General features: G+C 42.5%; 1 protein-coding gene across 1 annotated transcript in view; it reads left to right on the forward strand.

The window, feature by feature from the left end:
- The window catches only part of Ush2a (usherin), a 723,091-nt gene that overhangs the window by 534,273 nt on the left and 166,418 nt on the right, over positions 1-22,400 (forward strand). Inside the window, exons 47-48 of the mRNA XM_052200359.1 lie at positions 15,626-15,824; positions 17,928-18,096. Of these exons, the coding sequence (XP_052056319.1) occupies positions 15,626-15,824; positions 17,928-18,096 (368 nt within the window). The remainder of the gene's footprint in view (positions 1-15,625; positions 15,825-17,927; positions 18,097-22,400) is intronic.

Raw genomic sequence — 22,400 nt, forward strand, 5'->3', positions numbered from 1 at the left:
CTCTGTGTCCAGGCTCAGCTGTGACAATGTATTCAGTAGTGTGGCTGTCCACTAGAACATGGCTGACCTACTAGAGGCTACACACTTTAAGAAAACTACTTCTACCCTCCCACTTCTCCTCTAAACTATCTTTTGCCAATAGTTCCTCAGATAAAAGTGAGACTTCAAGCTTCCTTCTTCCTGCCTGGAATTTATCTGGATTGAGCTTGCACAGGTCTTAAGCAGGGTGACATAACTGCTGTGAGTTTTTATGTATAACCATCCTGCTGTGTCTGGAAAACATTTTTCTTTAGTCATCCACTGCCTCTGTCTCTAAAGATCTTTCCAGTATCTCTCCTACAATGGTCCCTAAGCCTTGAAAGAGAGGTGCAGGGAATACAGATGTTCCATTTAGAACTGAGTACTCCATGATCTCTTCTCAATAGCTTGACGGATTGTGGTCACTGTGTGGTGTCTTTATAGGCTTCCTACTGGAAGCAATCTTACTGATTCAACATCATTCCTATCAAAATTCCAACACAGTTCTGCACAGAATTTGAAAGGATGGTCTTAAATTTCTGTTTGGGAGAATCAAAAACAAGGATAGCCCACAAGTTCCTGAATAATTAAAGAAAAAAGACATCTGCTGGAGCCATCTACATCCCAGATTTCAATTTGTACTACAGAACCATAGTGATGAAAAGAAAAGAAAGCCTTGGTGTTTGGTTTACACACAGACACATGGGTTGGAGAAACTGAATTGAGGAACCACACATAAGGTCATAAACTTATTGCCAACTGACTTTTTGACAAAGAGTCTAAAAAGACACCCTTGATGACATCTTCAACAGACAGTGCTATTCACACTGGAGATAGCTACGTGTCAGAGAAGGAAAGCAGAGAGATCTGTAGCTCTCGCCTTGTACAAAACTCAACTCTGAATGGAACCACATCTTCAACCTGGGACCTGATGGCACAGATGTGATCGGATGAGAAGACACCTGGTAGAGGGGGACAGTGAGGAGTCCACTTGAATGCACTGGCAGGAAGGACCTTCTGAATAGGGCCCCTCCAGCTAAGGCATTTAGACCAACACCTGATAGACAGGATCTCTTGAAACTACAGCCTATCCTTTCTACAAAGGCGCCATCAGCCAAGTAACAAGGTCGCCTACAGAGTGGGGAAGAATCTTTATTGGTTTTAGAAATATTTTGTTTGCTACTCTAGATAATTCTGCTATTGGCTGTTTTTCTCTTCGTTCTTGCTTTTCTGTTTCCTCAGAGTAATATTAGTATAACAGGAAGAGCCTGTTGCTTTGAGTTTTCATCATCTCTGACGTAGGTAGCACATACTGTAAGATGTGACACTCTTAATTTGTTCAAAATACTTTTTACTTATGGTTAGACCTTATTGCCCTATAGATTGTTCACACAGAGATAAGTTAATTCACAAACACTTTAGAGGGTTTTTTTTTTTTCAGATACATTATACAGATTTTTAGTTCTCATGTGTTCTAGGGACATTAGTTTGCAATTTTTTTCCAGTTCTCTTTCATGAGTTAAGGTTTGTTTCAGGGCACAGAGACAGTTGCACTTGAAGAGAGTGAGTGTGCCTTTTTGATCGGTGTGTTTTAGAAACGCTGGGTAGGGGAGGCTGAGTCAGGGTGACTTTGGATTATCTATAAACTTGCCGACCTGCTGCATTGCCCTGCCAATTATTGTCATAGGAGCTGTGTTGTTTCTACATATAACTGTATTTTTTTTTTCTATTGCTGCTTTGGATGTGTGAAGGGAAACTCCTGGAAAGAAGCCATCCATACCTTACACTGACAGTTCTGTGAGGCTACTAACTGATTAGAAACTTAGTGACCTACCGCCACATTGGAACAGGGAATTCTGGGTAACTTGTGTGTTCCCAGGCTGTGGCCATTCATATTTGGTTCTAAAAAAAAAGCTACTGCCTCTACTGTTTGGGGTGAGAGATGTTTATTGTGTTGATGACAGGTATGCCAGTTTTACTTTATGCATTTGATGTGTTGTTATCAAGTACATACATGCAGACTGGGCTTCACTGACATGATAAACTCTTTTCTCATTTTGTAGTTAACCCTTTATAGCCCTCATAGTTTCCATGTTTTTATCCCTGTAGTACCTGGTGTTCATTTAACCATCCCAGGTTTCATTAGTATGGAATGATGAGATTGTCCCCTGAAATCATTTTTAAACAGTAGGCTGTGGTGCAATAACTTTGTTCATAGCCTCTAAAGACGAAGTCATTCTCTTTTACCTGTGGTTGACAATTGGCTAAGTTTAGGCTAAGTTTTCTGCTTCTCTGTCAGTAACTCAGCACTCAGCTGGTTTTCTCCAGGCTCACTGTGCTCCTTTACCTCCCGTCCACTTACACCCTTCCCCACGGCTCACTCAGGTCTTGGCCAGGCCACTGTACAAAGGTTCAGGTAACAAAGATTGTTCTCATGTATGTGACACAATCAGGAACATGGCAGTGGGAGTTGACTCTGAGTGTGCATTACTTTGTTTCTGAATCTTCCATTCCTTTCCTGGACCTTTGGCTGAAATGTTATTTTCTCTGGGACTTCTGCCTTCTGGCCTCCTTACAGTTTGCACAATGGATGCCACTTTGGAGGGAGTGGGGAGAAAACAAACAGGAAACAGCAAAGTAACCCGTCCAGCGGGTGAGTTATTCCAGGGTCCCGAAGAGGTGCTACCTGAGGGCCAAAGGGGGGAGAGAGAGAAGGAGGCCAAGCACCAAGAAAGACAAGTCAATCTGGGTTATGTCAAAGCCTTGTTTAATGTTCTGGGGTACACAGGTTTTAAGGCTTTCAGGAGGGATGTTCCTCAAGGCAAGGACAAAGGAAGGAAGGGCAATCTTAGCAGCTTCAGCAGGAAGAGATAAGGGTCCTCCGTTGGAGACAACAGGTGTTTGCACAGGCTGGAGCCTGCCGCAGTTATCTCAGGACTTCCTTCCACCGCAATTACCGGAGAGGCTCTCCTTTGTTTTACTCAGGACCTTTGCCCTGTCAGCTGAAGAGAGGGTCTCTAATGGCTTCCCACAGCAAAGATCCCCCTCCCTGGGGATTCCCCTCCCACAGCAGTCCCTTTTCTGGTTCCTCTGAATAGAAAAGCGAGCTGTCCTCTGATTCTGCTTAGGCCAGAGCAGCCATGGCACTTCCCCCTGACAAGACCCATCCTTCTGGCAGGGCCATGAAGAAAAATGAGGGAAGAAAACAGAATGAGTATTTTTACCCCACTGTTTGTCCTGAGCAGATCTTTCCCTCTGCAGTCTCCAGTCAGAAAGGGTGACACAGCCTGCTGCTCTTTCAGGCTTCGTGTTCATGTCTCACACCGGGCAGCCCTTGGGTTACATGTGGAGGTTAAGGCAAAACAGGGAGTGCACTCTCTGACGTATGCTCTTCATGACTCGATGCTCTTCCTGATGTTACTGCCATGGTTAAGTTCCAGAGTCCTCAGATAGCGATGTGTGCAGACTTCCCTGCTTTGATACAGGGAGAGCGGGGCTACCACGGCTTTCCTCCACCCTCACCAGCACCTCACAGCAATGCCTTTAGCTGTTTTTTTTTTTAAATCTTCCTTCAGTCAGAGATCTAACAAAAAAAATTAAAAGATACCATTCACAACCAAATGTTGCCATGTAAAATGCTTTCTTTCTTAAAACGAACCATTGTGGCAGAGCACCAGTTCCCAAGGCAAGGCTGTGAGGAGTGAGTTCGGGCTGCCAGGCTTGTCCATCAGAGAACACCAGCACCAAAGCAGTTAGCCTCATGTGAGCAGAACGTTGTCCGTGTGATTTCCTTATACTCTCTGGCAATGAATACTTGTTAATGATGTTTCTGGTTTGTTTGTTTGTTTGTTTGTTAAATCTCTTTTATGTTAGCAATATATAAAAACCATATGTGAAATCTGCTCAGCAAGATGTCAGTAGATTGAATTTACTTCTAGAGCATGGCAAATAACTTAACTGCTTATAGAGCATACATTCTTACTGTCCCCCGGCCCCAACCCTGGCTTTGATAAAATGCAATGTCAGCAAAAGTTGCTCTGATATAATCTACTAGCATGTAGCTATCACATGAGCCCGTTTGATTCGATGCCTGGAGAACATGCGCTCAGCCTTTTCCTTGACCTTAACTTATGCTGAGGTTTTGACCCCATCATCTGCAGTGTGGGCTCTTGCCACATTCCTCACATTCTGTGTAACCCAGAGGCACACGTACATGCAGAAAGATCATAGAAACCATGGTAGCTTCTGGATCCACCCTTTTAGAAACGAGCTCTGCTCACACCCTACACGTTCCCTTCCTGTCATCTTATCATCGGCCTCTTCGGTGTCCCCAAAGAATACTAACTACTGATCGATACCCCAGACATGTCTGGCCATGGCCTACACGTGCCCTGGGTAGTTCATTTATTTGCCTTGGAGGATTTGCTAGAGTGGAATTTAATCAATAGCTAATTCATTAATTCTGGTCCTTGAGTCTGTAGAGATGATGCTGGGTGGTGAGGACCGGCTGGCTCCCACTTTGATTGAAATATGACAAGCACTCCAACCAACAACTTCCCCAGGTCCAGGGCTGCCTGGGAAGTTTGCTTATGCTGTCTCCATAAGAGGAAAAGCTGAGAAAAAAACATAAGGAAGAAGTTCTTTCCTGTCCCTGACAGTATCCCGAAGTCCATGGTTTCCAGGCAGGGAGCTCCAGGCAAAGGCAAGAAAGAGCCCAGGCCTCATCTTTTATTGCCTTTAATTGACACCGCATTGGTTTGAGGCTAAACCGCTGGTGCTGCATCTGAGGTATAATGTCCTTGGAATGCTTACAAAATAATTGTTTTCGGTTTTGCCTGGAGATACTGAATGGAGCCCATGATATTTTTATAATGCAACATTTCAGTCATTATTATGATAGGAACAGTGGCAGGCCGCATTCTTCCAAAGGAGTTAAACCGGGATCATCCTGCATGAACCCCGGGGCATTTTCAAATTACTTAACTTGGAGCTGAGTCCGGTGGGAGAGGTCAGAGCTTCCAGAGCTTTCTTCACCTCTTGTTTGGGGAGAAACCGAGGGGCTCCTAAACTTTAATACTGTGCTTTAGGAGTCAGAGACTCCACCCAGCATTTTCTTTAATTCTTTCAGTGATGGGGAGCCTGAACTGGGGGGAGGGGAGGTAATTTACAACTTCATAGGCATACAGGTGCTGTGTAATAAACTCGTTTTCATTTATTTCAATAGGGAAAATACAAGATGCAACCTATTAAATTGTATTTCCACCACACTTTCTCTAAACCAGTGGTTCTCAACCTTCCTAGTGCTGCGACCCTTTAAGACAGTTCCTCGCGTTGCTACTTCATAACTGGGCATTTGTTACTTTGTAACTATCTTTGGAGCTGGAGGTTTGCCAAAGAGATCATGGCCCAGAGGCTGAGAGGTGCTGCTCTAAACTCCTAACTTGCTAATGTGGACAGTTGGAAGTTACTGTTAAGTGAGAATTTCTGTTTGAATCTTTAGAAGGTCTGGGTAAGGCTCTTCAGACAGAGGATCTGGTGTAGGCTCAACACTGTGGTATGGAACTCAATGTCTTGTGACCACAGAGGCTCTCGGGACTTACTCCTGAAGCTCTGTCATCCACACACGTATGCATGTGCTCCCTCCTCCTTCCTGAGTGCCCACTGAGCAGCTCGGTCACTGAGGCGGCCATTGTATATCTGTCCCTTCTTCTTCCCTCACATGTGGTTGACTCAGCCATTCCATGCTCTCTGAAGCCCGTTCCTGGGTTCATTTTCAAGCACACTCATTAATTACAGGGTGGAATCAACAGAAAGATGCACTCCCTAGTCAGAGAGTATAACCACTCTCAGCCCTTCATGAGTCATGGTGCCCCGAGGGCCCCTGACTCTGCTGTGCCCCTGACCCATGCTTGTACATCCAACTGTCTGTTGATTTTCTCATGTGATATCTCTTGTCAAGTCTGAATCTAGAACCAAAAGTTAGTTCTTTTTGTTCATTCTGGTCATCTTTTCCTGCAAATGAACCCCACATCCCACACCTAAAAAGTTCATGTACTTGACAGTTTTCATCTTTTTAATTTTTTATTGAGTTTCATGCATGTACGTAATGCTGTTGGATCCACACACCCCCATTTCCTCTTCTCCAGTTGCTCCCCTAACCTTTCAGCTGTCACTTTTCCTTCCAAACTTTATAGCCCTTCTCTCTTTTAAAATTCACAGAATCTGCATGGTGTTTCCTGCCAATGCCTCGGCATCTAATGGAGCCTCTTTGATCTTTCAGAGGCTGCATCTCTGAAGAAATCTTCCTCTACCTCCCAAGCATCCAACAACCACCCACAGCTTCTCAGTTAGGAATAGGATTTCATGAGTATGAAATCCTTGGTGTTACGTGAATTTCAGTGAGAATTCATCCCTTACAGGTCTTGTGTATGCAGTCGTAGCCTCTATGCCTTAACATGTGTGTGGCTTTGTCATGTCCAACAAATAATTCACCACAGGCATTCATTCACTGCTTCTGGATCCTATAATCTTCCCGCCTCCTCTTCTGGTCTGGCCTCCGGGCCCTGAGGAGAGGATATGATTAGATTGGCATCTCATCTAGAGTTAAATATTTTCACAGTCTCCTTTCCCTCTTCCTGCTGACCACTGGGATCTCTGTATTAATCACCACTCTTCTGCAAAAGAGGCTTCCCTTCTGAGGGTTGAGAGATGCACTGACCTATGGGTGTGAGCATATGGACGTAGGGTCAGTTATTACTGGGTCCATTTACCAGAGTGAGAGTTTTAGGTTCTTCCCTAATCTGCTGATCTAGCCAGTTGCCAGCCCAGGACCAATTAACAGTTCATTCTTGTGAAAGGGACTTTAAATCCAGTCAGAAAGCATTCAACTGGTTACCTCCGTAACACTGATGCTGTAATTGCACCAGTGGGTACATCTTGTCAAGGCAATCCTTATCGGAACTCACTGAGTTAACAGCTGGGCAAGATAGTTGATGGCTTTTCTCCATGGTAGCATTCATAGAACCTTCCAGCAGTATGAAAGCTGCCCAGGTCAGTGACAGCTTGATGGCTGGAAAGAAGGAAGCTTCCAGGTGAGTGCCAGGTTGGCGTCTCTATCTCTGTGATTCAAGTATGGGGTGTGTCCAGTGTAAGTTCTTATTGCCAAGTTCTAAGGGTAACCAGGGCAATGGCAGTAGCCTATAGTTGCAGACGTGTGTAAAAGATCTCAGTGGCCAACAACTTGAACAGTTAACCTGTATTTAGCACTGAACTTTTGTTAGCCCACGTGTCCAGGAGAAGCAGTGTTCCCCATTGTACGGTAACTCTGCTTAAACTCCTTTTTAAATTATGTTTTTGCTTTTTTTGTGTGTGAGTGTATATGTGGGAGGCTGAGTGTGCACTTATCACGGCACACACGAGGTGCCCAAAGTACAACTTATCAGAGTCAGCTCTGTCTTCTAGCAAGTAAATTCCAGAGATTGAATCCAGCCCTGGTTGATGGTAAGAGCCTACATCTGCTTTAGCCACAGTACTGGCCTGATGTGGCTACGTTTAAGACCAAGTTGATTAAGCGTCAATTTCAGTTGCCGTGCTCCCAGACCAGTTCCTTGTGCGTGTCCTTCTCCATGTCCGTGGCTATCATCCTTCTCCAGCCTTCACTACTTCAGTTTATAGAACCCGTGTGAAAGCTGTCCAAATTCAGTTAGCTTTAGAGAGGAAAGACTTGCTGTTTACCAATGATAGCCTCAGATATTGTTATCTTATGGTTTCCAAATTATTTCTCATTTTGGTAATTAATATTCATGATCAGCCATTAAGTGTTTCATTCCATAGCTAGCAAAAATATTAAGGTCCTGTCTACTGCAAAGCTTCTGTTTCATTGGCTCAGCCCTGATTGCCTGATCCAGCTTGTATTTCCCGGCCCCTCACTCTTGCTTACTCTTTGTCCAGCGTATTTCCTCCCCATGTCGCTGATTGGCTACCGTCACTGTCCATCATAGGCCCTGGCTGTTAGATGAAGCCCTTTTGGATAGTACATGTTTCCCTTGCAAAGTCCTCAAGAAGACATTCACATAACCAGATCTCCTGATATGTGCAATGATATCTACTGTTGATGACTGTGGTGCCAAAAGGCAACACACACACATGCAGACACACACACACACACACACACATACAGACACACAGACACACAGACACACACACACACACACACACACACACACACACAGTGGGGCCAAGGAAGATCTTACTCATCCCACCAGGCTGCCATCCTGGGTTAAGTTCCTTCAAGGCAGCCTGGCCTCGAGTCTTGCCTGTCAACCACTCAGCTGATGGAATTTGTTCAACACTACCATGCTAAACTTAACTTTGTGTTGTCCATGCATAGCCATCATCAGCGCAAAGCCGTTGTGCTCCAGCTCTGGCCAGCAGCATACTCTAACAGAGAGCATCTTCCATGGTCAATTGCCGAGCCAGTTCCTCTGTCTGACAGACACCTAGACACACTCCACTCCAGCGAAAACACATCATGCTTAGTTACTTCCATGCTCCAGACACAAACCGTGAGAAGCAAGGTCTGCCAATTTCTCTGCTTTCCCTCTCTCTGCATGATGTACTTGGAGCCTGTTTGCAGAACCTAGGAAATGTCGGGAGTAGGGGTGGGAGTAAGGAATGGGAACATCAGGTAAATAACTCCCCTTTCCTAACTTGGCTCAGAAATTGCCCACGGTTTTCCAACACACTCGAAAACAAATCCAAATTTATTTTCTTAGCCTGTAAAATCCTGCACGGTTGTCAAGCTCCATCCCAGCGACCAGCAGCCACTCTGTCTTGTTTTCTAACATTCTGTCTCTTGCTCAAGACACTCCAGGGCTATAGGATTCTTTGACTTCCTTTTCCACACAAGTCCAGCACCTGGACAATGCACCACCCGGAGCAGAGCAGGAGCAGGTGGTACCTTCGTTACTTTGTTTCAACGTTCCTTTGTGTTTCAGCACAGAAGACGCAGACCTCCTCCGACCATAACTTGAGGCATTAGTTATTCACGTGGTGTTAATGGCTCATCTCCCTGCAGCAAAATGTAACTTTAATGATCAAAGGGACACTATCTGTCTCTTTCAATGATGAAGACAGCATGGTGCCTGGTTTGCAGTAGATGTTTAGTAAGTATTTGTTAAAGTTTAAACTTTGGAAAACTCCCCAGATTCTGTTTATTTGGATTGGTTAGGAAAATGGACTGCTGGTGTCCCCAGCACTTTGATGCGGCCTTTGAAGGAACTCTCAAACTGAAAAACTCATCACCTGGCAGTCCCCTCTGGAACACTACTTGAAATTCCTGAATGTCGGAGCATGAGCCTCACCTCCTAGTGCCCCCTCATTCCTTGCTGTTCCTGGTTCTTTACCCACTCTGCTCAGCCAGGTTATCAACTCTGAAGGGGTTACATGACTTTAGAAGTAGTGGCACTGAACAGTTACCCTGCTTCAGTCTTAAACTACCCACGGGGTGTTCTAAGGCTTCCGTGAATCTCTTCTTACTCTATAATGTGTGTGGTGGTTGAGATGTGATCTCACTCAGGAGGGTAGCCACACTGTTGGCTGCCTGTCTACATGTTCAGTGGATTCTACTGTCATCTTATTTCTCCTTTACTTCCCAGCATGCCCTCTGCCTTCTTGACTATGTATTCATATTCCCATCTATGTCGACCATGACACCTTCTTGGGTGGTCTAGAACATAATAGCCTTGGTTTATGAGATTTTTAAAAATCAAAGTATTTGACTTTATTATTTCACAGTTCACATGGTATGTATATGTTTTATCTGCCTTTTCTTCTTGGTATAGTTCTTTTTTTGACATTTTTAATTCGATATATTTTTTATTTCCATTTCAAATGATTTCCCCCTTTCTGCCCCCCCACTCCCCAAAAGTCCCATAAGCCCTCTTCCCTCCCCCCCTTTTCTCCCATCCACCACTTCCCACTTCCCTGTTCTGGGTTTTCCCGATACTGCTACACTGAGTCTTTCCAGAACCAGGGGCCACTCCTCCATTCTTCTTGGACATCATTTGATGTGTGGATTAGGTTTTGGGTATTCCAATTTTCTAGGCTAATATCCACTTAGTGAGTGCATACCATGATTGATCTTTTGAGACTGGGTTACCTCACTTAGTATGATGTTCTCCAGCTCCATCCATTTGTGTATGAATTTCATGAATTCATTGTTTCTAATGGCTGAATAGTACTCCATTGTGTATATATACCACATTTTTTGCATCCATTCTTCCGTTGAGGAATAACTGGGTTCTTTCCAGCTTCTGGCTATTATAAATAGGGCTGCTATGAACATAGTGGAGCACATATCCTTATTACCTGCTGGGGAATCCTCTGGGTATATGCCCAGGAGTGGTATAGCAGGATCTTCCAGAAGTGACATGCCCAGTTTTCTGAGGAACCACCAGACTGAATTTTTAGAGTGGTTGTACCAATTTGCATCCCCACCAGCAGTGGAGGAGTGTTCCTCTTTCTCCATATCCTTGCCAACACCTGCTGTCTCCTGAAATTTTAATCTTAGCCATTCTGACTGGTGTAAGGTAAAATCTCAGGGTTGTTTTGATTTGCATTTCCCTAATGACTAAGGATGTTGAGCATTTTTTAAGATGCTTCTCAGGCACCCAAAAGTTCTTCAGGTGAAAATTCTTTGTTTAGCTCTTGTACCCCATTTTTAATAGGGTTATTTGGTTTTCTAGGTTCTAACTTCTTGAGTTCTTTGTATATATTAGATATTAGCCCTCTATCTGATGTAAAGTTGGTGAAGATCTTTTCCCAATGTGTTGGTTGCCGATTTGTCCTTTTGATGGTGTCTTTTGCCTTACAGAAACTTTGTAATTTTATGAGGTCCCATTTGTCAATTCTTGATCTTAGAGCATAAGCTATTGGTGTTCTGTTCAGGAACTTTTCCCATGTACCGATGTCCTCAAGGGTCTTCCCCAGTTTCTTTTTTATTAGCTTCAGTGTGTCTGGATTTATGTGGAGGTCCTTGATCCATTTGGAGTTGAGCTTAGTACAAGGAGATAGGGATGGATCAATTTGCATTCTTCTGCATGCTGACCTCCAGTTGAACCAGCACCATTTGTTGAAAAGGCTATCTTTTTTTTCCACTGGATGTTTTCAGCTCCTTTGTCGAGGATCAAGTGGCCATAGGTGTGTGGGTTCATTTCTGGATCTTCAATCCTATTCCACTGATCTGCCTGCCTGTCACTGTACCAGTACCATGCAGTTTTTATCACTATTGCTCTGTAGTATTGCTTGAGGTCAGGGATACTGATTCCCCCAAAATTTCTTTTGTTGTTGAGAATAGTTTTAGCTATCCTGGGTTTTGTGTTATTCCAGATGAATTTGAGAATTACTCTTTCTAACTCTATGAAGAACTGAGTTGGGATTTTGATGGGTATTTATTGCATTGAATCTGTATATTGCTTTTGGCAAAATGGCCATTTTAACTATATTAATCCTGCCAATCCATGAGCATGGGAGATTTTTCCATTTTCTGAGGTCTTCTTCTATTTCCTTTTTCAGAGTCTTGAAGTTCTTGTCATACAGATCTTTCATTTGTTTGGTCAGAGTCACCCCAAGGTACTTTATACTGTTTGTGGCTATTGTGAAGGGTGTCATTTCCCTAATTTCTTTCTCAGCCTGCTTATCCTTTGAGTATAGGAAGGCTACTGATTTGCTTGAGTTGATTTTATAACCTGCCATTTTGCTGAAGTTGTTTATCAGCTGTAGGAGTTCTCTAGTGGAGTTTTTTGGGTCACTTAGGTAAACTATCATATCATCTGCAAATAGTGATAGTTTGACTTCTTCCTTTCCAATTTGTATCTCTTTGACCTTCTTATGCTGTCTAATTGCTCGAGCTAGTACCGCAAGTACAATATTGAAGAGATGAGGAGAGAGGGGGCAGTCTTGTCTAGTCCCTGATTTTAGTGGGATTGCTTCAAGTTTCTCTCCATTTAGTTTGCTGTTGGCTACTGGTTTGCTGTATATTGTTTTTACTAGGTTTAGGTATGGGCCTTGAATTCCTGTTCTTTCTAAGACTTTAAGCATGAAAGGATGCTGAATTTTGTCAAATGCTTTTTCAGCATCCAATGAAATGACCATGTGGTTTTTTTCTTTGTGTTTGTTTATGTAGTGGATTGCATTGGTAGATTTCTGTATATTGAACCATCCCTGAATCGCTGGGATAAAGCCTAAGTGATCATGGTGGATGATCGTTTTTTTATGTGTTCTTGGATTCGGTTGGCAAGAATTTTATTGAGTATTTTTGCATCGATGTTCATAACGGAAATTGGTCTGAAGTTCTCTTTCTTTGTTGGATCTTTGGTATAGTTCTTAATAAACATACCAACAGAGCAGTTAAATACTCAGTGACTTGACTCAAAACGAAAAGGTGACATTTCATCAAAACACATATTTAGTTTTATATCTAAAGCATTCTTACCACTTCTGATAACACAGTCCAGAATATTGTTGAGGAGAGAGGATGCTGCATGAATGAGGGTAAAAAATTTAGTTAAGGCCTGTCTTAGGTGGATCAGAAATCCAAAGCTTTTTAATCTATAAGAGTTTAGTTTGAGGTACTGAAATATATGAGTTTTCCCCTTGTGGTTCCGATATGCCAATTGACAAATGGTGATTGAATATTAAAATACAGTAATAAAGTATCACTGTAAAGTCTAAGTCTTCATAGAGCATCTACCCATGCAAAGGTGCCGATAAACTGTATTTGCAGTAGTTCTTAGCTCCCACGTTTATCAGAAGTGACGGCTTTTTACAGAGGTAGACATATTTTTATACAGAATAGCAGAAATAGAACAATAACTTTATTATCAAGTGACAGAATTAAAAATAAATGTCCAGTCAGAATGTTTGACCATCATGTGTCCTATTGTGTGCATACCCCTAGTGGCTTCTATCAGAGACTATTAAAGACAGTGTGAATTTCATCCCCTGCCCTGTCAGACTACCACTTAAATGTAGTCTTCTGTGACTAAGAGATAGCTCAGCTGGTGGAGTACTTACTGTATAATCATGGGGACATAAGTTGGGTCTCCAGCACCTTCACAAAAGGGCATGGTGGTCATGGGTCTTACAAGCCAGCCAGCCTCGCATAGTCAGTGAGCCTCCAGTCCAGTGACATACCGTGTCTTGAAGGTGAGAAGCTCCTGAAGAATGGCACCTGAGGTTGACCTCTGTCCTCTACACACATATGTGCCCAGATGCATGAGGACCCTGACTCCCAGCCACGCTAAGGGAGCGTAGTCATTTCTATAATTCCCTGATGCAGGGAATGTAACTGTGGGGTCTGCACAAAAGAGCTGACTTGAAAGTTTGGATCCCTGGGAAAGCAGCAGTGACTGGTTTGGTCTTTGAAAGAACCCTGCAGAGTGACTAAGTTTACTCTCTGTGGGGTCACTGCAGAATGTACTGTGTCTCTCTAGAGAACAGAAAGATAACTTCTTCAGTCTGGTAAAATGTCAATGTTTCTCTTGACTGCTACCTTTTTAGAAATGTTTGTGCTTAACCAATTTTCTAAAAGTACCGTCACTGAGGATGCTGATCAGAGCCCAAACCAGAGATGGTTTGAAAATTAGTTTGCATGGTGGCTGAAAATTAATGTTCAGTGAAAGTTATTGGGAAACTTTTATGGCTAAGACTTGATGTTGGGCCAGTGATGTGGCTCAGTGGGTGTGGTACTTGTTGCCAAGCTTGATGGCCTAAGTTTGACACTAATGACCCCACATGACAGATGGGGAAAAGTTGTCCTCTGACATTCACACATACTCCATGATGCTCATACCACACACACAAACTCAGTCAAGTCAAAAAACAATGCCTTGAGACATAGCCCAGGCTCACGTGTGCTCGCCTTGCTTTGACACGTGTACTATAAGAGCATTCTCTGTGAAAAAAGCACACTACACCTGTTTCTGACTGGTTAAGTGTCGAGCCAGAGACTCTGGAGTATTACAATGGGAATTGCCATTCGTGTCAGAATCCCATTCAGTTCTCAAGAATAACTGTGACAAAGAGAATAATCACTTCACATTTCATAGAGGAGGTGTTCAGCGAGAAGGCCTTGCTGTGTCTCAGAAACATGTGAACTCTCTGGAGCTTTGTTTCAAACTTGTAACTGCTCTCTGCTTATTGAGAACACTGTGCGGAAATCTTGTGCGTAGGATCAAGGCAGATCCCATATGAGCCTGGGCATTGATCTTTTTCTGTTTTGTGTTTTGAAAAAACCCATACTGACCTGAACTGATGGATGGCTATCCCCCTGCCTCAGCTTCCTGAGTGCTGCAATGACAGACGTGAGTTGCTGGGGCACTCATATTTATCTGTCTGATCTCATTCACCACAGCAAATGGAATAGTCACGTGTCAAGAAGGCAGGAAGTTGTTCTGCGCTCACTGTACATAGCTCCGCAAAGTATGCCGGTGTCTAAAATAAAAGTCAATTTTTTTTAAAATGTTCTTTATAAGGGCACTTGTTATGGGAACCTCCAATTCCTAGACTTCCAACCACAAACCACATATGAACTAGATTACCGAAGAAACAAATCCATCTAGGGGTGATTCAAATGCAAAGAAATGTCAGAGACCATTTGGAGGAAGTTAGTGATATTGAGGCGTTTTCTCAATTTGGGAATTGACTGTGGCAGCCAGGTAAGAGCCAACCATAACGATTTACACTGCAGGATCCAAACAGAGACAGATGATGACAGCGGCTCAGAGAGCCTGGATTCTGCAGGGTTCTTCATGTTTCTCAGAGGCTGTCTTAGACCACCACAGTCAGCACTACTGAAGACATCCTAAAGAGAAAAATGGAGAAGGTGACAGACATGTCTAGAATACTAACATTGCACATAGGCTCCACAGATGCCTGCAGATGCACCTTTGGCCGGCAAATGCCATGTCATCGGTCTTTGGTTTTGGAAAGGAGATGGTCTAGACAGACGAAGTTATGTCCCCTATAGTCCAGCTTTTGCTGTGCTTACCAAGGCTTCTCTTCCTTGGGCTTTTCCTCAACAACCTGACATGCTATGGGTTTGCCTGATTCCTCACAGGGACCTTTTCTTCTTGCCTCTGAAACTTTAAGTGAGAGACTACTGGATGCCTGCTGTGTAGCATTCTCCCCAAAATAAACAGTTTGGGTTAAGTCTTAAAACACACGCTCAATGGCAGTCATGTATATCAGTGTGTGTGTGTGTGTGTGTGTGTGTGTGTGTGTGTGTGTGTGTGTAAGTGTATGTGTGTGTGTATACATGCACAGGTGCACAGGCATGCAGCAGCAAGTATTGTGTGTTAGTACCCATTCCTTCCATGCTTCAGAGAACTGCTCAAGAAATAAGAGCTTTTGACCAGTCTGGAATACTACATAAATAAGGTTGATAGCAGTTGTGCTAAATGCTAAATGTTGTCATTTGATAGTATTGAATCTAGCCTGGATTTGGTGTTTCACACAAATAATTATGAAGCAGATCTCACATACACACACACACACACACACATACCAGTATTTGCATGTATATGTATATTTTTTTTATCTGTTGCAGATCCCTTCAAATAAATTGGACAACACCAGAAAATCCAAATGGTATCATTCTTGGGTATGACGTTTTACGGAAAACATGGCGCCCATGCTCTGAAACCCAGACGTTTACAGACAAACCCAGTGATGAGCTTTGCAAAGCAGTCAAGTGCCAGTACCCTGGAAATGTCTGTGGGCACACTTGCTACTCTCCAGGAACTAAGGTAGACCTCCTCCCACACATCAGGGAAGGCCAAGCTCCCTACACCATGCTCTATCATGATAAATGCATCTCACGTTAGCGCCGTGAAGACCCTGTTGAGAAGGAAGCATTCCTATCAAACCCTCATGAGCACTCACCCTCACCATCTTTCATTGTGCTTTCAGGAAATGTGGGTTTATTAGGATGATCAGGGCCCCTTGAATTTTATCGGCCTGAGGGACTTGAAATTTCCATTATTCTAAGTCCATTCCACTCCAAATGTCTGTCTGCTCACACAGCTCTGATGAGTTGCCATGAACCAGACTGTTCCTGGTTTGTCAGAAATATTTTAGAATTATGGTCATTTATAGATTAATGTTCATATTAGTTGCTGTTTAGGAATCAGATCAATAATACAGCCAGACAGAGGGTTTTGTAAATGGCTTTTATTGACAAACAACACAGAGAACTACTTTGTTTGAAGGTAAGATTTCATCTAATGAAATAATGTCCTATTTATCAGTAGCATTGCACGCTCGATGACTGAGGCTGCTCCTAAATCCATAAGATGCACTAGAAAGGAACTCCGTAATTAATAAAGTGAGTTTCTGAAGGAATATGGATCGAAATACAAATTATTGTGGCTGCCACTCGCCTGGCAGTACTTACTATGTAAGAGACACAGAAAACCAGCCACCTGGAAACCTTACCAATTTTACATCTCTAAAATTGTTGTGCGTTAAACTAAGTGTGTGCATGTGTGTGGTATAGACATGAGTTTGCATATGCTTATGGAAAGATAATGGTAGGAGCATTTTTTACATAAAATATCTGCTAGTTAAAATGCATAATGTTTAGAAAAGCAAATATAGTTTGTCTAGTAGTTTTTGTACAGGTGATATTGTTTTTGATGGAAAGTTCAGAAATAACTTTAAAGTTTAAAAAGCCCCCTCATGGAACTCTACAGAGTGGCGCGTAGCTTCATATACCTTTTATGTAGAATATGACATTGGAAGGAAGAGTCGTCCAACCTATGCTTCAGGTGAAGCTGACCCTACATTCTCACTGCTGACAACTAAGTCCATCAGGGCAATTGTGTTACTGTTTGGCTAGGAGACCTGCCTGGGTGTCTGGGTTACAGTCCATTCCTTTGCTCTTAGGAAACATTGTAAATGAGACACTAAGCCAGTAGGCCTGTGGAAGGCTCTGATGGTGTGTTCTCTGTCACTGCTCTGAGCTTGCTTCTGACATGGAAGCATCACTAAGAGAAAATGGGAAGTGCTGATAAACAGGGTCGATTTTTGTGTGCCACAGAAGTGTCTGTCTAACTGCAGGAACTCGGGCTGAGAACAAGCTCTGATGCTGTTTTCCAGCCACTATTCAGGGTTTGATCTGGTTTATATATAGCATAAAGATACAAATACCTATTTGATTGTTCAAGCATATAATTTCTCTGCAGCTAGCTCCAGGCAAAAACACGGAGCTAAAAGGACTTTTCAACATTAATTTCCATATAAATTTATTTTTGTTTTGTAGTAGACTACAATATATGTTTGCATAGGTGTATATGTGTATGTGTTTATACATATGTGTATACATATACAGAGAGACGAGAAAGAGATTGCCTTATTGGAAGAGTAGGTCCACAAATAAATGATCATATACATTATAAGGAAGATTCAGTTTATTTAATAAAAAGGATGCGTGAGAAGCAGTTTGCTTCTTGGTGTGGTGTTTTAAATTAGGCAATCATTAGAATTAATGTGTGTGTGTGTGTGTGTGTGTGTGTGTGTGTGTGTGTGAAGAAAATGCTTCATTTACAATTTTAAGTACTGGAAGCATTTTTTTTATACTATATACTAGAAGCATTGGCATTCTAAAGGTGATTTACATTCACATAGAGCAAAGCTTAGTTGAATAGAGGCTGCATTGTGTCAACTGACATTTATGGAATTTGTATGATTTACAGCTATAGGTTATAATATGGTCACCTCTCCAGGCCTTTCAAGAACATTATTATAGTCCATCTGATACAGTATTCTTAATTGAGCAGATTCATTTGTTTTTAAATGTAAAGTTGCTTGTATTTAAAAATATTTCTCTAAAACCTATTCCAAACATTCAGGTATGCTGTGACGGGCTTCTGTATGACCCCCAGCCTGGGTACAGCTGCTGCGAAGAGAAATACATTGCGCTCCTTCCTAATGCCACTGGGGTTTGTTGTGGAGGACGAATGCAGGAGACACAGCCAGACCACCAGTGCTGCTCTGGGTGTTACACTAGAATTCTTCCAGGTGAGCGTGTCTTCCACAGTGTTCAACCACTTGGAAGCTGAAACTGTAAGCCTGTGCCCCATGCCAGCAAACCCTTTCAAGAACTTTTCCATCAGAAGCTGAACCACAGCAGCGTGGCAGCAAGCTTCCCTAACCACTGAGCAGTCCTTCCAGGCCCAGGACACTGGTGTTTTCTTGTTGACAAGAAAGCAAACTTGGAAGAGAGGAGAGTGGTTTTTTGTTCGTTTGTTTCAGACGCCTTAATAGAGCCGAGCGCTCTGTGATCACAGCTCAGCATGAGCGCTGTGTTGAGCGCAGGGTTAGTTGAGGCATGTGTTCAAATCTTCACTGTGTTCCGTGTGACTGTAACCACCCAAGTAGAAGGTGAGAGGAATTCTCTGACCCTGCAAAGGACAGGATCAAACATGGAGGGTATTAAGATAAATAAATACTCAAAGTTAATTCATGATGGAGAATGTTCACTCTGACCATCTTTTCTTTCCCCTCTGAGTCAGAGGACAAAAGAAAAAAATCTATATAGCAATATTGTCTCTGATTCTCCAGCAAGAATACATTCATAATTGAATAAATCACAACAATGTTTCTTAGAAGGACATTTGTTGTTGGAAGTGTAAGGATTTTGTGGAAGATTGGTGCCTTGTTTATTAAATTCTGTTTCACAGTTGTTAGCAACTGATCAGACAAAGCTCATCAAGTGCTCCATTTTCTCTGAACATCCTCAGCTGGGGGCTCTTGGCTGTGATCCTTCTCCTTTCTTCCTGCAAATAACTGCTTTAAACCTTAGAGAAATGAGACGGACACTTCCTGGTGTCTGCTCTCAGCTCCCTCCATGCTAGAAGAGCCTACGAGGACCCTCTGGGTCTCCCACACCACTAAACAGAATGCTTACAGCTTATGTGAATATATACTAGCGTTTTCTTTCAAAGTCACTTTGAAATTTTTGATATTATCATTTGTAACAAACTAGTGAGGCCCTGTAAATAGTTCCGGCCCGCAAAGATTCATGATAAATCCTTGCTCCCATTTAGCCATTTAGCACAGTGTCTAACACAAAAGCTTTGCCTGTCTGTGCCTCTTCAAGCCCAGTGGTACAGGGCTCAGGAAACATCCACTTTTATTTTGTGTCAAAATAAAAGTTAATGTTTGCTCCAACAAATTAAATAGATGGAAACCTATGGGGACTTCACCAATATTAGATAAACCTTCTAATAACTGACTGTGAGCATATATATCTACACGGGATATGTCAGGGCACGTCTCTGTGTACATGTATATGCATGTACTCTATAGATTAAAGTTAGAAGTTGGCATCTACCTCAATCACACATCACTTGAAAACATGTTTTTTAACTTAGTGTGTGTGTGTGTTCATGCATGTAAGAGGCAGGTGGAGAGAGAAACAACATCGAAATACTCCAAAGCTTGTGGAAGCCAGGGGACAGCTTTACAGTGTCTGTTCTTGCCTCTCTCCATGCAGAGGCAGGGCCTCTCTCTCCCTTTTCTGTCACCTCATAGCATACTCCAGGATAGGTGGCCCATAAGCTTCTGGCCAGGTCTCTCCTCTCTCCTCTTCCCATTTTTCCTTAGAAGTCCTGGGATTAGGGCTGGGTGCCACCACGTCCTTTTTATGCTGGTTTGGGGGTCCAAATGCACATAGCCAAGCTTGAGTGGCCAATGCTTTTACCTGTCAGCTCCCCTGGCCTCCACCTTCTTTGAAACAGTATCTCTCCCCAAGCCTGGAGCTAACCATTAAACTAGACTGGTTGGCTGCCAAACTCCAGGGACCCTCCTGACTCTGTTTTATCAGCTCTGGACCACAGGTTGATCTGCTGCTGCTGCTGCTGCTTCTGCTGCTGCTTCTCCTCCTGCTGCTCCTCCTCCTGCTGCTCCTCCTCCTGCTGCTCTTCCTCTTCCTCTTCCTCCTCCTCCTATTGTTTATGTGAATGCTCTTTAGATTCTCACACTTGACTGACTAATCTCTTTCATCAGCCTTTAACAACTGATTTTTAAAGCAAGAGTTTAAGATATGTGTGTGTAACCTACCTGTAAAAATTATATGTGTATCTGTGCACATATATCCCACATGCATGCATACATATGATATGCACATAGCACACATACTGCGTCACGGCATTTTAGTATCTGCTGAACTGTTGAAGCCATCCCACACCCACATCCTTTAAAGCTCTTGTTTTTCCATGCTGTTACATTATCCCATCTTGTCAAGATTAAAAAAAAAATGTAAAGAGGCCATCCTCAGGGAGAGTGAAGCTCTGCTTCTGTTGCTAATCTGTATATATCTAAATGAAGGGATGTATTTCTGACCTGGGTCCTCAGCCCATGGTCTTTGTTAACTAGTTTAAGGCCATTTACATCAAGAAAGAAATATGTTGACTCCCCAAACTGTCTTGTATCTTGCTGTAATTAAAATCCCATCGGTAGCCTCCAATCTTGAGGCTGAGATACATGCAGGCATTTTGATATTTAGAGAGGAGTTGAAATATTGGTTAATAATATTACTCTGTTTTTTCCTCTCAAGATTTTGCTCCATGCCTACATATTACAAAGAGCAGCAGAGAAGAGAATGCTCACTCCTTCGCCCCACTTTTTTATGAATATGCTAATGACCCCAGAGAAGTGTTAATGTGGGTCATTCTTTGATAAGAATAACAATTAACTTTTAGGCTGCATGGTACCATTTAGAGAGGAAACATCTTCAAGCTTGGCCTGAAAGACTCATTTTTAGAGGTTAATGAGAAGGTGACTGATCCTTGTATCTTGTGTCTAATAGCCCTTTTTTTTTTTTTTTGAGGAGAAAGAGAGTTTTATTTTTCATTGATATAATACACATCCCTTTTTTTCATTTTCTTAAACCATTTCTACAGGTAGTAAATGAATTTGGGGAACTATGACTAAAAAATAATTAACACAATCAAGGAGGGGCTTCACACAAAAGTTTGCCTTTCCCCTATATAGATGTAAACAGAAAGTTTCCTCTAAGCTCACCACTATGCTAGGGGATGCCCCAGAACCATTGACACTTTAGGTTTGCCACTGAAGGGTGCCATATTATCTAGCTGGGGAAAAAAACAGTTTTAGACAAATGGTAATTGTATTTTAGACTAGACAGAAGATTCTTCTATCCAGAGGAAGCAAAGCAAGGGATAGATGGCAGATAAAGGATGGATGGATGGATGGATGGCTAGATAGATAGATGGATAGATAGATAGATGGATAGATAGATAGATAGATAGATAGACAGACAGACAGACAGACAGACAGACAGATAGATAGATAGATAGATAGATAGATAGATAGATAGAGGCAGAGAGACAGACAGATGAGAGGCACAAGATGGATGGGTAAATAGACTATAGAAAGACAACAAGTAGATACAAAGATGTATTACTATTGCAGTAATGTCACTGTTGGCAAGCTCATTCCACCACCATTGGCTGTGGCTAACACCAATGCTCTCTTTGGCTCTAAGGTCCTCATATAATGGAGCACACCCCAATATAGCACATCATATTTGTCTTTCTCTTGTTAGCTTCTTTCACTTAGCACATTTCCAAGGCTCACCCACATTGTACCTTATATCAGGATTTCATTCTTTTCTAAGCCTGAATTCCATTCACCACATTTTGTTATGTTTTATTCAAAAGGCCATTTGGATTCTTTCCACCTAAACCACAGTGAATCAGTGCCATTGCTAACATCCTGAATGTGTGTGTACGTGTGTGTGTGTGTGTGTGTATGTGTGTGTATGTATGTGTGTAGTGTCTCCCCTCTTCAGTAATAGCTATTATAATTTAACTGTGACATAGTAGTTTTGATTTGCATGTCCCTAGAGATTCATAATATTAACATCTTTCCAAGTGATTCATAGGCTATCCATATCTTTTCTATTTGTGTGAGTTCTTCAAAAATTTTTTTTCATACGTGTGCTTACTGTGTTATTGTCTCTGAATGTTCATGTGTTAGTTTGGCCCTCAGTGTGTTGTTGCTTTCAGGGGAGGAACCTCCTGGGAAGAGATGGAGTTCTTCAGGATGCTGCATAGAAGGGACTTTGTTCCTTCCATTCCTGAGCTTTGTTGGGAGTGCACTGGTCCTGAAGTTCTCCAGCCTGTCTGCCATTTCCCTCACTCATGCCCTTGGCGTGAATCTGTTTATAACTAGACCCTCACCAGAGCTGAGAACATGTGTGTGCCATGTTCTCAAACTCCAGAAAGAACAACTAAATAGGCCTTTAAAGTTGTATTACTTTGTCTCTGGCATTTTACTACATGGCAAAATAGAATGGG

This window comes from Apodemus sylvaticus, chromosome 12 (genome assembly GCF_947179515.1).
Source record: "Apodemus sylvaticus chromosome 12, mApoSyl1.1, whole genome shotgun sequence".
Lineage (NCBI taxonomy): Eukaryota > Metazoa > Chordata > Mammalia > Rodentia > Muridae > Apodemus > Apodemus sylvaticus.